Source organism: Topomyia yanbarensis, chromosome 3 (assembly GCF_030247195.1).
Source record: "Topomyia yanbarensis strain Yona2022 chromosome 3, ASM3024719v1, whole genome shotgun sequence".
In the NCBI taxonomy this organism is placed as follows: Eukaryota; Metazoa; Arthropoda; class Insecta; order Diptera; family Culicidae; genus Topomyia; species Topomyia yanbarensis.
In genome coordinates, this window is record NC_080672.1 from 163,100,697 (window position 1) to 163,113,369 (window position 12,673).

At 36.8% G+C, this 12,673-nt stretch overlaps 1 protein-coding gene across 2 annotated transcripts in view; it reads right to left on the bottom strand.

Annotated features, from left to right (window-relative positions):
- Positions 1-1,203: 1,203 nt before the first annotated feature.
- LOC131693508 (failed axon connections) overlaps positions 1,204-12,673 on the bottom strand; it is a 130,805-nt gene continuing 119,335 nt past the window's right edge. The window contains exons 2-5 of one of the 2 annotated variants that reach the window (XM_058981377.1): positions 9,501-9,839; positions 9,112-9,249; positions 8,838-9,034; positions 1,204-2,971 (exon numbers count right to left, since the gene is read on the bottom strand). In XM_058981377.1, coding sequence (XP_058837360.1) covers positions 2,788-2,971; positions 8,838-9,034; positions 9,112-9,249; positions 9,501-9,839 — 858 coding nt within the window. In that variant the 3' untranslated portion in view covers positions 1,204-2,787. Of the gene's footprint in view, positions 2,972-8,837; positions 9,035-9,111; positions 9,259-9,500; positions 9,840-12,673 lie in introns of both variants that reach the window. The other variant, XM_058981376.1, reaches the window with a different exon arrangement.

Here is a 12,673-nt window from a genome sequence, read left to right on the forward strand (position 1 = left end):
GCTACTTTTAAATATTTTAATGTTTTCATTCAAAGTGAGTGTTTTCTAAAAAAATCGCGAAAATAATTATGTTCAAAATTGATTTGAAAATACCAGCAAAACCACAACCGAACATTTTATCTAATGATGACAAATTGATAGTCAGGTTGTTCAAATAACAAGCGGAATCAAAATATTACTTACAATGCGGGTATCAGACTTTGTCTATATCATCAATATTCGCTGTACAACGACACTCAATGTTTAACATTTCGCTTGCAATTATAGAATCTTTGACTACATGTTCGAAAGATAGGTACATTAAAATGCTGAAGCGAACAAAGCATGTAATTTCAAGATTACTCGAAAACCGTTTCTATGTCTCGAGTAATGCTGCAATGTGAGAAATTAGCATTCGGGCAAATTGAAGCATTTCGTCGATGGTGGAAGCTCATAAGGTCAGTGAAGTACATTCATTCGGTTGGATCATACCAAATGAAGAACACTTTGTTGTTGTGCCAGTTAATTATGCATAATCGACTTGTGCGAATCTGCTTACTAAACACTTTTAATGCAAATGGATTTGATCCAGATAAGAAGTCGTTCCGGTTCTTCAACTTATTCAACTTGAGCTTCTTTGCGAAAACTTGCGAGAAATACGGGATATTCCATTGAGCATCTTTTTCTTCTTATCAAGCAACTACCTACTAATTCAATTCGGTCCAACGCGCTATATACTTTAGAATATATTTATCCTTTATCAAAGCATTTCTCTCACGTTTTTTAAACAAGTATGTATTACAATAAAAAAGATCTATGAAAAAGCTATTACGAGTTTTATTATCGTTTACATTTAATGAGCGCCTGAAAACGTTTCCATTTGGAAGAATCCTTTTTATAGTACGCTGTAAAAACAATAAATTATAATAATTAAAATAGGTGAAAACAATAAAAAACTTACCAATGTGTGTAAACGCTAGAAACATAAAGCAAACAACAAAACAAAAACAAACGAAATAGAAGAAAATTGAAAGCGCTGCCCTATCACTCAGGTCGTTCGGAGCGGTAATGATGTATGGCAGTTTGAGCCTTTGGAAAATTTGGCAGTTATTCAAAGCGAGTCAATTTAGTGTCGTTCAGTTTTCGTTTTGAAATTTTTCATGAAAGACCACTGGGAAAGTTCTCCTCGCCACGATTGGCATAGTACAAAAAGTCTACTCTATGTCCGTGTTTTTATTATCACTGTTTTATTCTTTATTCATCGGAGCATTTAACCTAATTAAACGAAGTTTACTCTTTCTATTTTTGCTGCGGTTTATGTGGCGTATCGTATGCGTAACGGAGATTGGTTCACTATTTACTGAATGTTGACGGCTTTATTTTCTTATCTCTAGAAGTTTGATTTATAAAAGAAACCTCGTAGATTTGATTAGTACAGCATCTTTAAACTATTGTACGCTCTTCAGAGTATTTACTCGAACAGGTAAGATGAAGAATGTCAGATACAAAAAAGAAAAAAGATACAAAATATTAACTTTATTTTAAAGTAAAAGGAAAAGACCATATTGATTAGAATGTGTTGAGATATCTATCGTTAACTTGATTTTAGTTTTGCTGTGTATATAAATTGCAACCGGTTTCGTTTTCTTGCCTTCGTCTATGAAAAATTCCTAAAACGTATGCGAATAGGTCCAAAACAAAAACAAAACACTTTCTTGAAGAAAATTTTCCTCGGTCCGGTTTTTACTCTTTAGCTTCAATCTGAAGAATAAAAACGTCCTGCGAAGAATGTGAGGAAATTTTCTTCACTACTCAAATTTTGTACAAAACACAAATTTGGAAAACGACAATTCTTCTATTTGCTTTGTATTACGCTTAAACTAATGTAAAGAGAAAGAGAGGCTGTTCTATACATAAAATTTATATAAAATACTATAAATATATACGAAAATATGATATATATAAAATATATATTCGTAATAATAAACAATTATTACACATTTTCTTTAGATTGTATTACTACAAAAGTCGGGTTGCTTTAATATAGTGCATGATAAACGAAAAAATTCTTCGAACCTACCGTGGCCTCCACACGTTTCTCTGCCGAACGATTCCAGCATTCGCGCTTCAGCCCGGCGGCAAAAAATACGGCTTGAACTTGGCTTTATCCGGTTTCACGTTTACTGAGTATTATTGTAGCAATTGTCGTAAAAATTACCTAAAAACTATAAACTAAAAGTTAATCTGAAATTTTAAAAGTAGAATAGTTAAACAGTGAACATTTGACATGGTCTTCCAATTTATTCCGACTGGCGTTTCTTACTTGTCATTCAGCTATAGTTTTGCTGCTAGTAAAATTTCTACTAATTATTAAAACACGCTACAATCATCGCTTTCTGACTCTTCGCTCCTCATCGCTGGATATTCTTACTTTTCCTTCATCGTACACATCAATGGTTCGTGATTCCGGCATTTTGTTCTGTCTCTGCTTTCTTTGCTTTTTATAACACATATAAAAAGTAAACAATAGTAAATATTATCGTCAATATTTTTTTGCCCGCTCCGTAGACGAAAAAACGAATAGTAGAATAGATGCTACTAACATCGCACGAAAAAATGCTCCCTACCTAACTCTTTGCCACTCTAATCAGCAAGTTCGTTCACTCGCTTCCGACTTATCAACACATACTGGGGAAAAAATATTGGCGCGATCAACTATGGTAAAATACATTGTAAGAAATAGTTTGGAAAAAGCTAACCAATAGTTAGAAAAGAGAACTGAAAAAAATCATTTGCCTCAGTAGCTGCTTATTTAGCGGCAGCTTCTTCCTTTTCTTTGTTCTCTTCCACCGCTGCCTTCTCCGGCTTTTCTTCCTTCTTCTCCGTCTTCTCGTTGGAATTGTCCTTCTCGAGTTCCTTCTCGGACTCGTTCTTGTCCTGTTCAGCCGTCTTCTCGGTGTCGGCACCCTCTTTGTTTTCCTTGGTTTCGGGCCTGAAAATTAGAGCAGATGGTTTAATCATTGTTGGTAGTTTTCGCTGAAGAGCATTATGCCAGGTTGGGGCGGTTCCATGAAAGCAAAATATTGGACTTTTCAATTTATACCAATACAGATGTGTTGTATTATCGAAGTCCTGGATGTTACGCGTGAGCTTGATCTTATGCGACCAACCTTTAGCTGCTACTCCGTTATCGATCTGGACTAGCTGAAGTTGCACAGGGAATCTTTGCTTGGGAGTAGCGAAACATCATTCAATGTGAAACACCTGGTAAATCTAGTGTTTATTGATAATACCGGCACCGTCCAGACCCAAACGTAGATCGTGGAAGGAAAGGGAATTAATGTTAGTCCGAATACTTGGTTTTGCTAGAGGCCGTATATACTACTGCGCATTCCACAAGTTATCACGGGAGGAGGATATTTGTTAGTAAGTATAGGGGGTGCGATTCTTCTTCATGTTCTAGTTATTTTCCATCAGCCTATTTCCGCTGCGAAGCCAAAGACCAACACCAGAGAGGTGACTACACTATCTGGACCCATCAACTTATAGAGCTGGGAACCAACGGTTTTACTTCAATCGAATACGTGACCACAGATTTTTTCACCTTAGAAATATCAACTATCTCGGCTGAGATTAAACCCAGACCAACTTAGATGGGTGGTGGTCACGCTTACTACTCAACCATCGTGCCGTCCGAAGTTCTGGATGTTACGCGTGTGTTCAAAAAGGGAGTTGAATTTATTTCTTATTCTCCGAATAAAGTATGACGAAACAGTACCATCGAAAAATAAACTGGTCGAGCCGAGTCGTGTCGTCATCGTAATCTATTGTGCAGAAGAACTATGTCATAGAATGCCTTCATTCATCTCCCACATTAGCATTTCATACACACACATTGATTATACAATCAATTCGTAGCTTTCTGTCATAGGCAATTGAAGTTAAAAGTTGAAAATTCGAGGACAATATGAAAAAAAAACTATTTTATATTTAGTGGTATTATTCATTGAACAAATTTTAACTCTGGGGACGGGCATAGTTATCGATTGCCTTTAACGCAGCTCACCCGGGTTCGATTCCCAACCCCGCACATAGGGTTAATGATTTTTCCAAAAGAGGCGAATGACCCTAAGATTATTAAACCTCTATAACGAAAACAAAAAAAACCTTTGGAAATTTCAATAACTAAAACAATATTTTTGAGTAGCCTGTTAATAGTGTTTCACCGTAGATGTGAATTGCTTTAGTGGAATTAATCGGAAAAACACTTCGCCTGCCTACAGGCGGTGTTGGGCAACTGAGCGAAAAAATATTCAGTCTTTAGTGATTATTCATCGTACCGAAACTAGCATTGTGTGCCATTTTAACTGAAAAGAACTATGTTTTCAAGAGTACTTATTCAAAAGGCTCTGAGTAACATTCAGCTCGAACTGCGAAAAACGCGGTTAAAGTTTCATGGATTCAAAACAAATCCCTAATTGAGAACAAACATCTAGGGGACCATCCATAAATGACGTAGCCTTTTGGGGTGATTTTTAATACCCCCTCCCCCATCGTAGCATTTCGTCACAAACCTCTAAATACCCCCTGGTAATTACATAGCTTGACGGTAACCTTCCTCCCCCTTGTCGCCGTAAAAAATAAAAAAAATGAAGAACGATGTTAGTTAAATGAAACGGGTAAGATGGTCATGACATCAGGTCAACCCCCATTCGCCTTTAAAAAAGCTACGTAGCATGACATGACGCCCTACCCCCCTGTCGTCACACATCATCATAAAATACGAAACCCCCCCCCCCCCTCTCCCGTATGATGCCCCTAGGCGGTTTACATATTGTAAGGTTTAAATAAAAAACCCATTACTTACAGAAACTATTAATATTATTTTCTTCTTCTCATCATGAAGATCATCTACAAAAGTTTTTTCAAGCCAAAAAAATGGGTACTAAAGGGTTAAGTACGGTAAGCTCGTCTCGATTCAAAACTTAATAGGTGCTCACATAATTGTTATAATCAATTAAGCTAAACGTCTGCTTGCCAATCAAACACAGGTTTCGACTTCAATATGTTTCTCATCAGCAAATAGAACATAAGACCTCACGGAAAATTATACGTGACCAGTTGTTTGGTAGGAAACACCAGCAGTGTTTTCCATTTTTGGCTTTATTGACGAGATGAAAAAGAAACGAAGATTTCTTGTGTTGAAGGCAACTGAATCAACGACATTCCGTTATGTATTACGTTTTACAGCAGGCGTTTATAGTGACAGTTCTGCAGTCACAGTCTATCAGAATATACTATATGTTTTATTCACTTAGATGTGTATTCGCCTCCTAAATAATACGTCATTGTGAGTTGGCAGCCCAATACAAATTCTTGATTTACCAAAATTAGACTACGGTGCTCTTAATGCAAAGCAAAGTTTTGGCACTACAAACCCTTTAGGAATTTTCGCATTCTGTTTAAATAGAATTCGCAGTCGATTTCTAGTGCACAGGATTTTGTGGACCTACTCTTATGATCCCACTGTCACGACCTTCCTAATCGAGTCTAGCACATGTGGCGACTGGTTTATGGGACCAACGCGTGTATATGTAAAAGAAGGCAAAATCTCAGTTATTATCAAAATCCAAAATATTATAAAAATATTTTCGAAGAATTGACAATATTCAGAATACTGTAAACGCTTAGAAATTCTCAGTTGCATTTGAAATCAAATAAAATTCAAACAAATGTTCATGTTCAAAAGAAAGCGAAAAACGCAGTTGGCTGCATAGCATAGCACAGTGTTTTAAAACGTCGTTTATGATGCTCAAAATTAATAGCGTCTAAGCCGTTAACTTTAGAACTATAGTTTGTTTGGAGAAGTTGTTGCCCTTATGATTGCGCATCTACAAGAGTATATTGTTCAGTAATAGATAGAAACTTTGTGTCTTCGGCAGAGTTGTAGCAAATGTTCTTTTACAAAAGAAATTGCTGAGGACACCAGCTTTAATAGTTGACAAATTATGTTCAAAACAATATGCCATATGCATTGCATGTTTTGGCGAACGTGTTCTATGCAATTTACCAAGAAAAGATGAAGCTACCCGTCGCAGTGCGCTTGAATATTTCATTTTATGCCACTGCGATAGAATATTGTTTTGAACCTAACACTCGAGGAGAATTGGGTCGACTAACAATCGGACCGCTATATGAAATTAAAAGGCTAATACTTTCAGTATTCTATGATGTTGTTTGCTTGTTTGCTCCCTTTTGCTCCTTACGAGTTATTTAAGGTGAAAGTTCCTCCAAAAATATCGCAAAATTTGGAATATCTTTTCAAATTCAACAGATAGGAAGTAACTTTGTTCGGCAAAAATATGTTTCGATACCGCAAACAACTTTGTGGAAGATTCCAAGAAGGTAGGAGCATGTCTAAAAAAGTTACCAAGAAAAAACTAATTTTAAGAGGTCTTCCTTATAATATGTTCTTTAATTTGTAAACTGTTGAAGCTAGATATATAGTGTCTTCAGCAATTTATTTTGTTTTAATATTTGCTACTACTTCGCCAAGTCTTTGTCTTATTAGTCCAGAAAATAAATTTCGTATATCACTTATAGGTGAAATAATCACTGAACGATATACTCCTGTTCCTGTAGATGCACAATCATAAGGGCAACAACTTCTCTGGACAAACTATACTTCAAAAGTTAACGGTTTAGGTGCTATTAATTTTGAGCACAAAAACGTTTTACAACATTGTGAAGGTCTTCTAAAAAAGTTCAATGTGCAATGACTATAGTTTTATTGTATAAAATTCGTGCAATCGATATAGTCCAATAGTATTTCGGGGAACTGCATCTAGGAAAATTACCTATTATTTCGGTTATTACCCTACAGGTCTGATTAAAACATTAGACCTGAGGAATTAGGCTTAATATCTATTATGCCGAATGGCTTTATATTAAATGGCCATTAGGCCAAATGGTCATTATGACCCATGGAAATCTATCATCAATTTAGTTTTAATTGTTTATGCTAAATGCCCTTTATACCAAATGGCTTTACGCAAAATGACCACTTGAATCTCGTATAGTTGTGCCATATGGCTTTATCCGAAATGACGTTATGTCAAATGACTTTAAGATAAATGGGCTCCCCCCAGATTTCAGTAAGGTATATTTATCTCCGAATCTTAGATCTCGTATCTTGTTCGTGTTGTTATTTATTATTTTTCAAACTAGGCGGTCATATGTCTACATGTCGCATCAAGTAAATCATCTTGCCTACCAAGCTATTATAAGTTTTTGTAGTTTTATTCTGTGTTTCTACGAAATCATTTGGTCAAACCTAGTACATGGCTGCCATTCACCTTTACAGTACGAATGACCTATTATTCCCGGTCAAAGCCAACCGGATTTATATTTGGATTTCCGACTGGTCTCTACTAGTATTTCGACTAAAATGAAACAACCGAGTCTGAGTCGAAATCTTCAAAAAATAAGGGACGCGAAATATGCGATCGTAAATTTACCTCATTAGCGAAACGTTGAAAATTATAACTACGAATATTCCAAGCGGGCCTCCCTATTAAGCATAAGCATAAGAGAGCGCCGTAGTTGCTACTCCGTTATTGACCAGAACCAAATTAGGTTGCAAAATATTCATTGGAACGACATGCTTGAGAATAACATGATGAGCCACATTGTACAATCTATATTGATCCCTGCATGCTGATCAATACCGACGCCGGCCACGTCTGAATGCAGATCTTCTGGGAAAGGAAGGAATGATAGTCCGATACATGTTGTTACTAGAGACCGAGGAATCCTCTGCATCTCCACATGTATCACGGGAAGGGGAGATTTGTTAGTAAGTGTACCAATACCGTTATCATGTAATAATTGCTCTGGGCAGCCGGCTGCCGAGAATTTGGGAAATTTATCATTTGTTGATTAATACGATTAGCAAAATAAGCAACTTGAACTCCGGATAGCCGGCTATAAGAAGCACTGCTTATATTTTTTAATAATATTCAATCAGGCAACGAATTTTTATTCCAAGCGGGCCTCCCTATTTCTGAAAAAGTAAATTTTGTAACGGCATGAAAAATTTAGAATAGGGGTTAAGAACAGGTTGTAGCAACATTTGATGTTGCTCCAAATGTGTGACTGACTTGTGTGGTCCATTGCACTTAGTTTGCATACCGTACATAACTAGGCTCACTGTTCTATGTTCACCCATGAAAATAAAGATTGAATAATTACAACAAAATTATGATTGGATTTGAAAATATACCCAAGTTTTCCGGACAATTTTTGAAAAAGTAAGCAATATTACCCTGTTTTACAGTACAAACATCGAGGAATGCTAAATCTTTTTGCCAAAATTGAGATTCCACTGTACAATGCAGTTGATGAAATATCCTTTTACCTAACCTTGCAACGTTGAATTACGCGGATATTTCTTTGTATAAGGACTTTCAATAGCTCTTATACCTAAAGAGTCCAACCCTCTCAATGTTCAGAAGCTTCATCCAGTTGAAAATTTGTGGACACTTTTGAAATCAAATTTTACGAATTACCTGACACATACAGATCGTAATATGAACTAAATAAATATTAAATATAAATTAAAAAATATTAATAAATAAATAATAATAAATATTAAGTGAATGTCAAGTTGCCTGTTAGGATATTCGATTTGTTGGTCAACATTTTCGATACTCGCCCCTTTACTAAAGATTAACGAATCTTTTTCTTGCCATCAGGTTGAATTTTCAAGTGTCAATATACTCCGCAAGTGAGCGAATAATCACTATCTCATGACCAGACCCAACCATTTTATAGTACAACTAAAAATTCCGGCTACTTACTCCGGTTTGGGTAGATGTGCATTCAGGTCCAGTTTGGCGCAAATTTCGTCCCAGTCGGCAAAGCAGCGTTCCTTGATTCGCGAAACGTGTCCAACCAGATTCGGGCAGTTCTCCTGCATGAATTCCTTGAGGGCATATTTCACTTCGTCCGAAATGTAGTGAATTTGGGCCAGGACGGAGAAAGCGACACAATCGAGCTAAAGGAGGATGAAAGCGGCAAGAAAGTATTATCAGTAGATTAGAGATTTATTACCAGATGTTAGATGACACTCACAGTGGTTGGCTCATCGCCAAAGAAGAATGGCTTGTCTGCCAACAGCTCGGACAGCACCTTCAGATCCTGCTTTCCGAATTCCTCGATTTCCTCGGGTTTGTGTACACCGAGGCCCTGCGCTTTCACCTTTTTTGATCCCTGCAAATACTTGTGTTGTTAAAATGGATGATGGTGGATTAAAAACGGGTGCACACTACAGATATATTTCATGCATATAATAGAGGACATTCCAGATAGTGTGGAAGTAGGTGATGTTGACATGCTGAAGGGTTTTAGAGGAAACTTTTAATATTGGAGTACCGCTGGGAAACACACAACCAAACAGTAGAAAGGATGAATAATAAATATATGGAATGCCTCTACATTCAAATATAAAATACTTGGTGTACCTTGCGTCCAAATTGGAACTTGAAAAAGAAATTAAGCACAGGATTGGGCAGACGGCTTCCGAGCGCATGTTGCAAGTTAACCTTGTAACCTTTGATCATCTGATCAGGATTCTTGCTACGCCAAGATAACAATACCCAGATCAGATGGTTCTCCAACATAGAAATCATTGCGTGGGCAATATTGCGTTGTTCCTGAGTAAGAGCTGCATCAAGATCTTTTTCGTAGCGTTGAGCCAACTCCTTGATAATGATGGCCGAGTCGGCAATTTCCTCTCCATTCACCTCGACGAACGGCAGCTGTCCCTTTTTGGAGCGCAGCTTCAGCTTATGGTCAATGTTCTGTTGACAAATGAAACAAAAGAAGTGAAAGGAAAAAGTTAGCATGGCTATTTGCGTTGTGGGTGTTGGTAATATTTGATTACTTCGGAAAAAATGAAGAGTTCCTCTATCTAGAAGCTTTGTCGCAGACATAATTCTGCTTTTGACATCTTAGACTTAGCAGCCCTTGGAGAAATCTCCGACGAAAGGATTTTATTTACGATAGCAAGAAATAACAAGGAATAAATACCGAATAAAATCGATAAGCTTGTTAATGTAAATGAATAGGATCTTCTGAATGTGATAAACATTTTTCTGCTCTCCAATACGAGCAGACACATTTCTTCTACTCAATGTGTGTAGTTTTTTTCACTCTCTCCGAAGCCAATTTTGTTGGCGGTTTACATAATACGGATACGTATATCTGATTGTGAGAAGATCAATACTGTGGGTGTTTTTAGTCTTTAGATTATATTTAAAAGAAGAATTTTCTAAACGGAATCATATAACATGGTGTAAAAACTATTGTAGTTGTTCAGTGGCGGATCCAGGGAACAAAGTCCACTGGAACAAAAATTTAAATTTTCTGGATAGTCGACAAATCATAAGCTCTAGCCATTGCATGTTCGAGCCCCGATCGTAAGCAGCAATGTACGCAATGAATCGGCTGCGCAAAGCCTGATAAAAAAGGAGGTCAAGCTTCGTAAAGAAATGTAATTTCAATGATTTCCATGCTCAATTTCATTTGGTTATAGGCAAAACTATAAGAAAAAGGAACTTTTTGAGCAATCATGTAAGAAATTTGGTTTATTCCGTATATTGATAAAATAACTAAACCCAAATCCTATAACAAAATCTGGACCAACTGAAACGATTTGACCTTTTCCTACCAGCCGATTGTCTAGATTGAAAATAAACAGCTCTATAAACATGTTCTGGTTTAAGATTAACATAAAAATCTCCGCTCCACGTAGGTATGTATTGGAATTTAATAAGGGTAGGAATAGCGTGATTGATGACCATACCTATACGACAGGAAGGAAGTTTTCTCTGAAACATGTGACATGTGGGGGTTTAAACCAACCCACAACCATTGAGCCTCGTGTCAAATATAAATATAGAAAGTAGCGTGCACTGTCCAGAGCAGTCGCACATCTATTCTGTATCACTTCATCCCAGGACAAAAGAAATCATTGATAGGGCAAACGAAACGAACAGACAGGGAGTGAAACAAAAAACACTGGATCGATAAAGGCAGACGTGTTTGTGCTCGGATGCCCTACATTTGGACCGTTTCGCTGCTAGAAAGGTTGATGATTTGCGGGGTTGGTTGGACGAAACCGAATTCGGGAGATGAAAAATCTCACCCTACCTTCTGAACGAACTGACTCGTCGGCAATGATGATGATGATGATGATGGTACTGCGAGTCTGCGTTTCAGTATCCCGATCCTACTATGGGGTGTGGTTCGTTTTTCTAGAGCTTACTGGCCTGACTCAATGCAGGGAAAGAGAATGTGGAAAACGGTGAACGAGTAGCACCGGAAAGCGGAAGTCGGTCGCCGTCGTCTACAAGAAGAAATGCCGGCCCGGGATTATTTTTGCAAACTATGCTTGCGCTCGTACATGGCAGTCCTCCGATACCAGCGATGATAGTGGTAGTTGTGATCATAGTAGCATCACAAAGCACAAGAAATGCCGGGTCTACCCCAATGTATCCACGTTTCTAGTTGTACCGGTTTCCTCTCTTCGCTACAGTTTATGGGACGTTGTTCGTTTATTTTGCGTGTTCATAAGCATCACCCACACTTTTCATGAAAGCGCTTGCTTTGAAAGGAAGATGTCGGCGTTTATGCAGTTACTGTTTGCCAGGTTGGTTGCATATACAAGGGCGTTTTACGAGTTTTTCCATGTGGGAGTACCATTGCGAAAAAGGTGATTTTCATTTCTTTCAGGGTTGTACTAAGATGACGTTTCGGAGCATCTTGTTGAAAGTTAGTTATTAATTTATGATCGTGATAAGAATATCATTTATGTTAAAAGAGAAGTAGGGAAATTCATGGTTCGGCAATTGTTCTTTCCAAACTTCTATTTAAAACGTTAGGTAGTTTTAGATCATTGTTTGAATAATTTTTATCCTTCTATTTTTAAAATGATGCCAATAATACAATTTTCTGTGAAAGTTGAAGGTTTGTTTAGGTTTTTATTTTAAGAATACAGCCAAAACACAAAATAAACTACTCAACTAATCCGAGTTCTAGAGCAACTTAGTACATTGCAAATTCAAACAAATTCAAATACTCATCATGAAGACCACTTGACCGTTTCTTGGTTAGAAAAATCTCTAACATTATGTAAAGAAAAGTAGGTACATCTTAAGGTTAAATTACAAGTTTTACTCGTACATTAATGTAAATTGCACATAAACCGTGATTCTTTATCATATTCCATCTATCTAGTAACTTAATATAGCAAAATTTCAAATGAAAAGATGTTTAAAATAATTTGTAAAAAAGCGACACAAAATCGTGAGTTCGAAATTGGGACAGAAAATATGAACATTATCCGTAATACGTATTGGGACAGAAAATACATACATTTCGAGAAAAACAATTTTAAAAGTTTAAGGTTGAATATCTTGAAACTGGTGTAAACAATCCACAGAAAAGAATTGCTGTTTCTATCTATTCTGCATCTCACAAATATTACGAAGATCGGTTGACTATATTGCGAGTTTTTACTATGAATGTAAACAAAAGTCGCACTCACACGTGTCATAGGCGTGTATTGATGACAAAATTTGTATGACGAGTCATAATCGTGCATGGAAAATTTTCCATAGAAAAAAAATCCTCA